Source organism: Drosophila hydei, unplaced genomic scaffold (genome assembly GCF_003285905.1).
Source record: "Drosophila hydei strain 15085-1641.00,03,60 unplaced genomic scaffold, DhydRS2 tig00000060-arrow-pilon, whole genome shotgun sequence".
NCBI lineage: Eukaryota > Metazoa > Arthropoda > Insecta > Diptera > Drosophilidae > Drosophila > Drosophila hydei.
The window spans coordinates 559163-571523 of NW_022045656.1; the positions used below are offsets into that span (position 1 = coordinate 559163).

Genomic DNA, 12361 nt, shown 5'->3' on the forward strand with positions numbered 1-12361 from the left:
AAGCAGGCAAATCGAATTGAATAATATATATAGACCAAAATGGAGGAAATCAAATAAACTATGTAAATTATAAATAGCGCTTAGTTTAAGCTAAGACGATTATGAGTTTTCACTCAAAACAAAAAAATAATAGTTTGCAACTACTATATTATATAATTAATGATATCTTATACTTTTTAAGTTCGGTTAGAGCACGCTCATCGCACTGGAGGCCGCCCTGCACATTTTCTAAACGAGTAAAAAAAAACACAGTTAAGATCATCACCAACGAAACGTAGTTGAGTCTACATTTAGACTCTGCTCAGCAAACGATTATCCGGTGATATCTCTGTTCATCTAGTTCGTCTAAATCGTCTATTTCGTCTAGTTCTTTTCTAGTTCATTTTATTGCACTTATGCTTAAGGACTAACTAAAGCAGTCTCGGCTATATGTCTTGTTTTCGGTGTGTCTGTACGAGATTTGTCTGGTAGAAACGTTATACAATGATGGCACTGGGTACGATTCGATATGGTTGCTGCAGCTGATGATATATAGTTATGGCTATTGGTATTGCTATTGGCATATATGTAAATATATATGAGAGCTGTAGCTTTGTTATGGCACAGTCGCCTTTAAGTAAGAGTTTTGACTAGTATTAACAAAAAATATGCTTTAAGTGAGCTGCCACGCCCACAACGATAAACAACAAAACGAACGGCGAGATCGTCAATTGGCCATCACCACAATCATATATTTCATTTGCCGTGACGATTCATGGCCTAATGCTGCACTTTGGATCTGCTACACACATACACACACACTCAACTATTCCTATACCTATACCTATACCTATATATATATATATATGTATATGTACACATATATATAGAAAGCCCAACTTCGGCTATATGTGTATATCTGTATATAATGAGAGAGGGGGTCTAGGTCCCTAGCGTTGCGCATGCGTATGCGACATGTGCGAGTGCGTGGAGTGCGGCGGCGGCACGTGCGGCACATGCGCATGGTGGGCATGTCCGCCGTAAGCCTGGGCGTGCGACAGCGGTGAGGCCTGGCCACCGGTGTAGCCGGACTGCATGAGGCTCTGCTCGAGGCTGTAATGCGAGGGCGGCGCCTGGGGGTGTGCGAGATGAGCGTGCCCGTGATGGCCGTAAATCAATTGTCTTACTTTGGTGTCCTCGTCGGCGATGTTATAGCTTAGCTCTGTCTCCTCGAAGCCTGTCGCGGACATGCGCTGATCGCCGCCGCCAACGCTTGGCGGATCCGGCGAATTCAGGCACGTCTGTATCAGCTGCTTGCCCGCCTCCGACGTTATCATCGGCTGTAGCTTGCGCGTGGCAAATGTGTAGACGTGACCCGTCTCGCTGGCCACCAGCAGCATCACCTGGGTGCCAGTCAGCGTTGACAGCTCGTAGGCCTGCAAGAAGCACATCAAACGAAGTGTGATTAAAAGAATCTGAAGGCAAAAAATACTTATACTTATGAATGTATTTAAGAAATTTAAGTATCTACAATAATATATTTAAGCCATTTAATTATCTACAATGGGTTTGCATTAAGTCTATTTCTTACCTGTATCTGCCACTTGGGTCATTTGAGGAATTGCATAAGAAAGTTTATCGGGGCTTAGACTCGGTTATCTTTGGTATAAATAAATATGTTGCGGAATTTGATATATCTTCGACAATTTTAATTTAAAATGTTATAGCTTCACAAATTCCTTTAAATCCTTTGCTGAATAATTGTTTAAAGAAGTAAGTGGTAGCAGTTTTGAGACAAAAATAAAGAATTATGATGCTGGCTCTTATATTGATGAGGAAATGTAAACGTTTCTTTTAATAAAAAATGCTTAAAGTGTTCAATTATAACGCATCTAAATTAATGTTGTCTGTGATTTATTCAATGAAGGAACAATTTAATATCTAGAACATTTTTAAATGTAACTTGCATTTGCTAAATAAAGCTGTGCAATATTAAAGGAGTTAAAGGAAACATATAAAAGAAGAAAATATATAGTCACAGCTCTCACGCCACGTGAGGTAAAACACGCGGTTAGCTCTAGTGCAGATACTTAAAGCACTCTGCTCCGGGCCGATAGACGGTAGCTTAAGCTGACTATCAACAGCTCGTAATTACTTCAAGGCGATAACGCTGCTGTCTGGTGCAATGCCGTGCAGAGCTCCCAGAGAGCCAACGGCTGAGCGCATAAATAACTCGCTGGCGAGGAAATCGCGCGAGAATCGCGCACAAAACGCACGAGCATAGCATTTATTAATATTAATGAAATTGTTGTTCACATTGTTGTGGCTGACGCTGCTCTGTTTGCCACTCTCTGCCAGGGGCTGCCAATTTTATGTGTAACATGTGTAAATGCAAACAATTGACACGGCCCGGCCGATGAGTAGGTGTCTGCGAAGGAGGCAGATGAAGATAGGGTAGGGTGGCACGGAAACAGGGACACGGACAGGAACAGGGCAGGGATTGGGGCTAGGTTCGGCAGCAGTCAGCGGACCAACAATTCATGTCAATTTGAATTTCGAACACAAAGACAAAAGGACTTGATGCAGCTAGGGCAGGCCGGGACAGGGGCGGTGCGTGCTGCTTGCTGCTTGCTGACAGAACAAGCCCCAGAGACCGCAGCGAGAGGCAGAGTCATTTGTTAGAAGGCGATTGTTGCTGCTGCTGTTGCAGTTGCATGTGCCCAAAAGGCGAGCCGACGCAGCCGAACTGTCGGCCCTGTGCCTGCTTCGCTTATCTGTGCACAATCTGCCGCTGCTTTTGCTACTGCTCAGACTGAGGCTGAGGCTGAGGCTGAGCCTGAGGCGGAGGCGGAGGCGGAGGCTGTGGCTGAAGCTGCTGCAAGGGGTATCAATATGCTTCCGTGCAGCGAACAATTCCCAAGCCAAAGCTTGGCCCCCAGCTTGGCCTCAGGCTCGCAGTTTGCAAGCGGAGCGCGCCTCGTGATTTCAATTTAACACCTTTTGGCGGCATTTTGCGCCTGCCTCTGTCGGTGTCCCATTGTTGCAAACGTTTTACATGGCAAACGACAGGGCAGCCAGGCAGGCAGAAAGACAGCCAGCCAAACAGACAGCCACACACGTGTGCTATACATACACACACACACACATACACACACATATATATATATATATCTTCTGCAAAAACTCTCTTTGCAGATCCAATGTTTCATCCTACGCAATTAGGCCAGGCCTACAAATGAGATCATGCGTTGTCATTAGCTCACTTTTCACTTTTGGCCTTTTTCGGCCATGCGGCACGCCCACACCCAGAGCTCAGTTCAGTTTTTTCTCCACGTCTTCTTTCTGTTAGTAGCTTTTGCTAAATGCCTAAAATTGGTATTGGACACAGGTTGCTTTCGTAACTGTGGCGTCTACCTCCGACAGCCAGGTGAATTGATCAGGTTCAATAACCGCAATTTGTTGCCAGGATGCGCATGTGTGCGTTTGCGTGTGTGTGTGCGTGTGTTTGTATGTGTGTTTATGTAGCGCCATGCGTATCCATTGTCTGCATGTCAACTGTCCGCGGCGTGGACATCGATGAGGGCCACATCAAAGTCACTAAAAATATATAACAAAAGTTTTGTCCCTGTCAAAAGCCGCGCGCCTGTCATAAGTAGGCCCCCAAAGTCAGCCAACAACAACCACTGCCACAACAGGAGTCGCCACAAAAAATCAGCTAGAGTCTTATGTCTCTGGGGTCAAATATTTTTGCAATGGCAAAATTCTTTAAGATTTTCTCTTTTTGAATGGCGCAAATGATTTACGTAACAGCAACTGGGAACTTGAACTTGAATATTTTCAAATAGATGCAGATAATAAATAACTATTATAATATTATTAAATTAATTTTCGCAATTCAAAAACAGAAAAAGATGACTGACATTCCTTTGCCATCAAATTTAAGGACTATATTTGATATATTATAAAGCATTTGTTTTTCATACACCAGATTTGAAGCCTTGCGTCAAGTAATTAAACTTTACTATTTTCAATAACTATCAGAAATGTTTTATTTATTCGAATTGTTTAAGCTTTAAAACATGAAACTCTCGCAACTTATGTTGGTTTAGTTTATATTTTATATTTATTATTATTTGTATTTTGATATTTATTATCACTTTACAAATGTTAAATGATTAACAAACTCGCTTCTATTAGAGACAGAAACGACACTCGAACAACGATATTTTAATTTAATTTATTTTATAGTCAAAACTCATACAGTTCATTCTAAAGATTATATAAAATTGAAAATATTTGCATATTTAATATATTTTTATATATATTAATAATAATAATGAGTAATGCTTTTGCACTTTTTAACTAATTTCTTGTGTTCTTGGTAACATTATTGTGCCCAATTCTAGTCATCAGATCTTCGAAGTCTGTTCACGCCCACACCTACTTTGGTAAGGGTATTAAGCGAGCCGAAGACACGTTTAGAGATTTTTCCTTTTTACATTTTGTCTCGATTGAAACGAAAATATTTCATAAGATTTTTGTGGCTTTGGTTGTAGTTAAGATCGTGCTGAGATCGTGATTTAACGCTGGCCATTTTTCGTTTTTTTTCTATTCTTTTTCATTCTTGTTGTTGTATTTTGATCGCAGCGACTTTGAGGCCAAGGAGTCTATTTAAAAATGTTAAGCATTTCATATGCGATCCAAGCGGCGCATTATGTAAGTTTGCGTGTGAAAATTGGTCATTTGAAAGCAGGCAAAAACAAAAAAATAGCAAAGAACTTGGCCAAGAAGCTGACTAGGAAGCAGGCTAAGCAGAAGGTGCAGCCAGTTGCAGTTGCAGTTGCATCTTCGCATGGCAATGAGGCCAAGCGGCACGCAACAGCACAGGACGGCAATTGAGATCAGCATATGTATTGCTGTAGCTATTTATATGTACATACATATATATTTATATATATAAAACTGGTATTGGGTTCTGCTCTTTGAATGCAATTGCGCGTCCGGCAAATTAACATTTTATGAAGCCGAAAACAAAGGGAAATTCGGATTCGGAATCGGAATCGGAATCGTGGCTACTGCGCTTACACAGCGCCGTCGCCACTAAAACAAACGGGCAACAGTTGGTCGTCAGCAGCGAGCAGGAAGAGGGGTCCTTTGGCGGGGGCCTTAGGAGCTCAGGTTGCGCACGATAGCAACAGAATGATAAAGCAGCATTGCAAACGGAGAACAATGCAAGAGGCGCAGGGACTTGACTCGACCGCAGAGAATTGAGCATTCGGTAGCATTTATTAATTGCACATGCGCTCAAAACGTGCTACACATGGAATAGCCTAAACAAATTAAAAAGGAAGAGCTCTTAGTACCCCTTTAAAAAGAAGCTATCGTTTTGCGCTGGTAATGTCCAACGGGTTGGACGCAAGTTTCACAGCTTTCGAATAATTTTTCACGATGAGTCATTGAGAATGGAATTATGTTTGAAGCCAAGCTACGAAGGACACAATTTGGAAGAATATTGGATGACTTTTTTTGATTGATCGATAAAAAATCGTAAAGTATTTTAATTAAAATTAAAATCATCAACGTGAAAATAATGTTTTATTAGCAAACTTAATAACGTATTAAAAATGTTTTCATAATTTATTAAATTGAAACACCGAGATTAAAAAATAATTTTAAGCAGAATTTAAGCAATAATTTAATAATTTAAGCAATAACTATGTAAAAATAACTGCTATACATGAGTTTTTATACTTTGAAATGTCAACTGATGTAGGACGCAATATACCAAAGTGAAACAATAGCTAGTTAACAATAGCTTCATTTATTTATTTAAGTCTTAGGTCGGCGTTCTTTAATTTCATTTCATATTCACTTATCACTTCTTCGGAAAATCTTAAACTGGACAGTTAAGAGTTCTCTCAACTGCTTCAAATAACCAATGGGAATTCTTTCTTATGCGATCAGTGTGAAGAAGGCTTCATTAGTCCACTTCAATCTAATTTCTTGACTTGCACAAATAACCAATTGGAATTCATTCTTATAGAATATATTATCAATTTCAGGTGAAGAACTCTTCGTTAGTCCACTTCAATCTATTTCCCAACTTCCTCGAATAACCCATCGGAATTCGCTCTTATAAGATCAATTATCTGTTTTAATTTACCTTCTTCATTATGCCAGTTTTGCGCTTGGAGAAGGTCGTGTAGCGGCGCAGCTTGTTGTCGATGTACTCCATTTTGATTTTAACTCGTCCCTTCGTCTTCTTGCCATTGGCGGGCGGTGATTTCTTATTGGGCAGCGCGTTGTAGTTATCGACCCCGTCGACGTCGATGCCGCCGCTGACTATGCTGCCAGCAGCGCAGCTCTCTAGGCCCTGCAGCGTCATGCCGCCGCCACTAGAACGGTGGTCCTCGTAGCAGTCGCTGCCGCTGCGCTTTAAGCCACGTGATTGTTGTTGTTGCTGTTGCTGCTGCTGCTGTTGTTGCTGTTGCTGTTGTTGCTGCTGTTGCTGGTGTTGTGGACTGTGCGTTTGGCTGTTGCCCAGAGTTTGACACTGTTGCTGTTGCTGCTGCTGCGCCGCCGCTGCTGGATTCTGACGCTGTTGCATAGCCAGGCCCGCACCACCGCTGCCACCCATGCTCTGCAGCAAGCCGCCGCTGGGCGGGCGTGCGCCAAGGGCAGCGACAGCGGGATTGCCGTACATGTCGGCCTGATCGGCCAGACTGAGACCTATGCTACTCATGGAGTAGTTTAGGTTGTAGCGCGAGTCGCCGCGCGTGGGATCCATTCTTAGGTAAAAGTTCTCCACCGTGGAGCCGTACAGTAAATTCAAGGCACCACGCGCGTCTATTATTGCCGCTGCGGCACACTTTTTTGATTCGATTTTGGGTTTTAGCTTTAGCTTTAGTTTTGCCACACAAATATCTGCTGCTAGCTTTTTAATTCCAAAAATAAACACAAAAACACAAACACACGCACACAAGCACACGCACGCACGCACACCCAGACGAGTGCGCCGCTGCTAGTTTTGTTGTTGTTGTGACGAGTACTGCCGCCGCCGCCGCCGCAGTCGCTGTCAGCTGTTTGCACTGCTGGCCGCTGCTGACACTGTAGAGCTTAGAACGGACGCCGTTTGCTGAAAGCGCTGCAGCTCGTTATTATTGACAATAATTATCAATAATATTTGTATTTTTATTATTAACAATTAATTCACAAAACTTTCGGTGGGCAGCGCACACACACACGCGGCGCAAGCACACAAGAAAAACTGACAACTGCTGCTGCTAATTAACAGCCAGGTTAACAGATGTTTAACAGTCACAGTGTTGCACACGACTTGGCTGTGTTTGCGCGCGCTTGTTTGAATTCGTTTCAAAATTTTGTTCAGTTGCGTTTGCAAATGCAATTCATCAAATGCACATTTCAATTTCTAACTGTTTGTCGTTGATGTTTCTGTTGTTGTTGTTTTTGTTGTTGTTGCTATTGCTTTTGTTGTTTTATATTTGGTTTTGTTTTGTACAGACTTATTTGTCGACAGCGCTTGATGGAGAGATGTGCGGCACTTGTTTTGGTCTTTTTACTTTATTTGTTGTTTTAATGTGGTACTGCCAAATGCGAACTACGAACTGCGCGTGAGTGTTGTTCTTCTTGCTGTTGCTGTTGCTGTTGCTGTTGCTGTTGCTGCTGCTGCTGCTGCCGCTGCTGCTTTTGTATATCTGTTGCTTTGTATATTTGGTCTCGAGCTAACTTTCCGATCGATTGTTGCCTTCGTTGTGCTTCAGATGGCGTGCAAATACCTAATAACAAAGCACGCGTATGGCAAGCGACGGCGCAGCGGCGTTCAATGTTTGCACCAAACTTGGAGCGTGCATGCCCGCATAACCGGTTGCGTATCAAAGGCAAGAGACAGAGAGAGAGAGAGAGAGAGAGAGAGAAAGTAAGACAGATAGAGACAGAGACAAAGAGAGAGTCATCTCGAACAAGAGAGCGTGAATGTGTGAGCTCTTTAATACTTGCCAAAGAGAGAGCTTAGTATATAAGAGCTAGTGCTTTTTGTTGTTGCGCAGCTTTATGGCTTAATTAATTAAACGCAGCTTAAGCTTATGTACACTCAGCCGCTATCTGTATGTGTGCGTGCGTGCGTGTGTGTGTGACTGCCTCAGTGTGTGAGCTGCTCTCTTCACGCTTTGTATGAATAATTTACAACGCTCATTTGCGCAAACATCTGCCATTTGCGTGCATTTGATTGGCTGCGCCGACGCATAGATTGCATCGCACTGCCAGCTCCGCCCACTTAGGCCCGATATGTTTAATGTTGTTCTTTCTTTTGGGCTTGCGTTTAATTTTTATTTTTCTCATTTGCTTTTGTGATTGCGTGATTGAGTTTTTAATTATCGATTGTACAGTGATCACTACAAAATGGCCGCCATTTCAGTTCTTGTTGCTTATCAGCGCTGATTAAGTTAATTTGTTATTTTGAGCAAACATCGATGTTGCATCTCCCCCTAGGCGCACAAAAACCGATACACTTAAACTATGCCAGGAATTTCAGCTGGCGAGGGCCAATATGGTCAGTAAATGCTCTAGAGGATTTGCGTGGCGGCGATGGCGATGGCGATGACGGTGGCAGTGGCGGTGGCGGTGGCGGTGGCGGCGGCGGCGGCGTTGTAGCTGCCTCTACTGCTGCAGAAGCTACAGTTCGTCCCAAGTCTTGAGTATTTGCGCAATGTCCTTAAATAGCTGTTCGCAAGAAAACGCTGCACCAGCGCGCTGGCCACGTGCAGTGACTAACAGATACAGTCAAGCTGCCAAACAATCCATCCATCGATACAGTGGCCACTGGCCAGTGGCCAGTTATTGCTCCCAGTTGATAATCGAGACGAAGCCAGCAGCAAGAGCAGCAAGATCGACGCATTCCTGGCTTGTTCCCCGCTGCAAATGGCAAACATTGCCTTTTCCAGACACCCAGCAGCCTTGCTCGTTGTCGCCAGCTTGTCTCTTCCGCGGAATAGGAATAGTCCACAATGTGGCCGCACTGCATTTGCCCGCCTGCATTTAATTAAAATCTGGCCTCAGCTCTCGCGGCAGCAGCAGCAGCAACAACTGCAACTGGAGACGACACTCTACCTGCCTAGGCTGCCTAATGATTTAAATTAATCATAATGACTGTCAAAATAGAACGCTCGCTGCCTGCCAGCTAGCCAGCCAGCCAGCCAGTCAGCCAGTCAGCTAGCCAGGCTTCCCTTCTCTATATGGCTCGACCCCGCAGCGGGTGCATCAGTTCCAATTCCAATTCCAACTCCAACTCCAACTCGACCTACCAGCTTCGGCTCCAGCTCCAACTTCAGCTTCAGCTACAGCTACAGCTCCACAGCTACATCTTCCACTCTGTTGCCTCATCTGAAATTTCATCATACTCACACGCTGGCCACAAGGTTCTCACAATTGTATAGATGTGCGCTGTGCAGCGCTTACTAATTGGTATTACCTGAAGATCTAAGCATGTGCGTAGTTTAGGGGTCAACGGCAACTGCTCAGCGCGCAGTTGAGGCTCTTGACGAATGGCAACAGAGTTTGGCATTTTAATTGAAAGACAATTGAATAATCGCTCATTAAAAGAACTTACTGTTAACATTCCTTAACATAAGATATTACAGCTTAACAGCTCGTCAATGCCTGCTTCTGTTAACTGAATTGCAATAATCTTCGGCAAGCGTCTTAAGTCAAATCGACACTTAATGCAAATCAGGCAGATACAAAAACTTACAACTTGCATACAGAGAGCTTCAAGCTGAGTTTGAGATACGGGCCACCTGTGGAATAGGCCTTGTGGGCTACCCTGTGCTTAACAGCTTAACAGACGGACTCATCATATTACATATTTCAATTGCAAAAATATTGAATGGCTTCTGTGCTGATGCTTCAACTAGTTCCATATTGAACGTGGATTAATTATGTTATTCCAATCTGTGTTAAGCTTCCGCTCAGTTAACAGACACAACTTAAACTGTTAACCAACTGTTATACACTGTCTGTTATGCTTCTATCTCCTTTGACTACACCCATGTTGTCATCGACTAACAGCAGCTTGCAGCTGGCTCCAGTCCGGCTGTATTTCTAACTGAACGTCATCTAGTCTGTCCTGAAAGCCAGCTACCTTTCCCCCAGGCCCCTGCCTAGCCACTGCTCAGCTGGGAACAACTTTTTGCTGTGTTCTGCTGCGTGTTGCATTTTCCTTGGAATTTCTCAGCATTTGCTATAGTTAATTATTTGTGCGCGTTTCGCCAGCGTTTTACGTGCATTTATGTCAGCGCAAAGCGCTGGAGCTATGCAGAGATCAGTTCCTCCCGCTGCTCCACTTATGCAATCTCAGCCAAATCCACAGAGTTCACCTTCAAAAGAGCAGTCACACACTCGCACACACACACACATATATATATAAATGTGTATATATAGTATTTACTATGTGCAACTATATATTATTGTATTTTTAGTGGGGAGTGCTTAGGCAGCTAATGTTTGTTCCATTTACGTTTCGAGCATTTTTTGATTTGCTGTTTGGAATACAGAGACACGCAAAGACAGAGATAAAGAGACACGGAAAGGGACACAGAGAGAGAGAGAGAGAGGAGAGATATTCAGCATATTTATAGAACTGTTGCTTTATCGTTTGCCCATAAGCTGATGCCTTAAAAATATATTGTCTAAATATGTAAATTTCTAGAGTGTTTTGGACTTAGGCGAAACGTGTTTCGTCTGTTTTTAAATATAAGAATGTTTTTACTCAATCACCAAGTGAAAGGGCTAGTTTGCTTATGTGCAATGACCATTCGCCAGTCCGTCCGTCCGTCCTTCCCTTGGCACCCTCAACTTGATAAGCTGTATCATCCACAGATTTGAAGCGAGAATCCTATGACACGTGTGATACTATCACCTCAGTTACGCCTTTGCATTATAAGGTGCTCTCAATACGATTTAAATATTTCTTTTTATTGAAATTTAACTGTGATTGCACTGCTAAAGAGTATTCTAAAGTCGGTGTTTCATTTCAAATATACTACGAAGTACAATTTTGAGTTGAAATTTAATGATTGAATTTATTTGACTTTGTTTAACATGTTTAATATCGGCTAATAATACACTTCGAGTGATTCGGCTTACTCACGATATACTTTTGAGCCGTCCGTCTGTCCGTCTGTCGGTCTGTAGGTACTTAAAACACTAAGGTTAGGGACTTGCAGTAATATATATATAAATAAATTATTGTGTATCTTCCGGTCGGGAAGTCTTTACTAGAACGCTCTTACGCACTTAACTAAAAGGCATGAATAGCTCGAAAGAGGTCTTGCTCCTGATCAGGAATATATATACACCATATACATTAATTTTCTTAAATCCATTATCAATTTTTCAATGGTCGCAGGATATAAAAAGTTATTAACTTGTTGGAAAAGATTTATTTATTAACAATTAAGTCCTAGGAACATTTATGACTAGAAATAAATGCATTAATTCAAGTCATAAATTGACATTGATCAGAAGAGTAAGCTTTGTTTTTATTCCTTACACATAATTCATTTAGATGGCTTTTTAGTTTAGTTAATTACTACTCATAGAGTGGGGCTATTCGCTTGAGTCAATATTTTGAAAATATTCAAGAATCTCTAATTGCAAAGGTTAAACAACTTAAAAATCTATCAATTGGAATCCTGTGAATTCTGTAAGTTAGCAAATCGAGAATATAAAATTGAATTGAAGTCTTATTTAAATGATCATGATTTGTTGTTTGTGCAACACGTGGTGGCAAGGCTAATGCAATCGACTTACAAACGCGAGTAGGCGATAAGCAAAGACACAGCAGCAGACGTCTGCAGCTTAGCTCAACTCAGGTGTCTAATTGGGCGCTGGGGGTGACAATGAAGCACTTAACTGAAGGCCCGAAGAGCGGCTGACCGGTTGCCCAGTTGCCCAGTTGCCCACTCACCCGTTGCAAGTTGGCAGCCGAAGTCAAAGTCAGAGCCAGAGAACGGTGCACCAATTGCCAATTGGCGGAGGCGAAACTCGAAAATGTTTCGCAAGCAGCTCATGAATTAAACATAAGCTGCGCAGGATTGGGATTCGGATTCGGATTCGGATTGGGTATGGGCTTGACTCTGGAATTGGGCTCGGGATCGACTGCGCTGCGTGCGTTACAATTTGAATAAAAAACAAGTCTCTAGACGAGACTGCCCGACTAGGAGATACCCTGAACCCTGAACCCTGAGCCCTGCCAAGAGCCCGCTTGCCAAGCACTCAGCACTTCTCTTATACATACATTGCAAACAACATACTGACGCACTCATGATCACGCGCTGTTATATGAGAACTTAGTTGTTGAATAAAT

The 12361-nt window shown here is 42.7% G+C and overlaps 1 protein-coding gene across 1 annotated transcript in view; it reads right to left on the reverse strand.

The window, feature by feature from the left end:
- LOC111599718 (serum response factor homolog) overlaps positions 1–7265 on the reverse strand; it is a 33929-nt gene extending 26664 nt beyond the window's left edge. The window contains exons 1-2 of the mRNA XM_023315457.2: positions 6143–7265; positions 1167–1415 (exon numbers count right to left, since the gene is read on the reverse strand). Of these exons, the coding sequence (XP_023171225.2) occupies positions 1167–1415; positions 6143–6766 (873 nt within the window). The 5' untranslated portion in view covers positions 6767–7265. The remainder of the gene's footprint in view (positions 1–1166; positions 1416–6142) is intronic.
- Positions 7266–12361: the final 5096 nt, after the last annotated feature.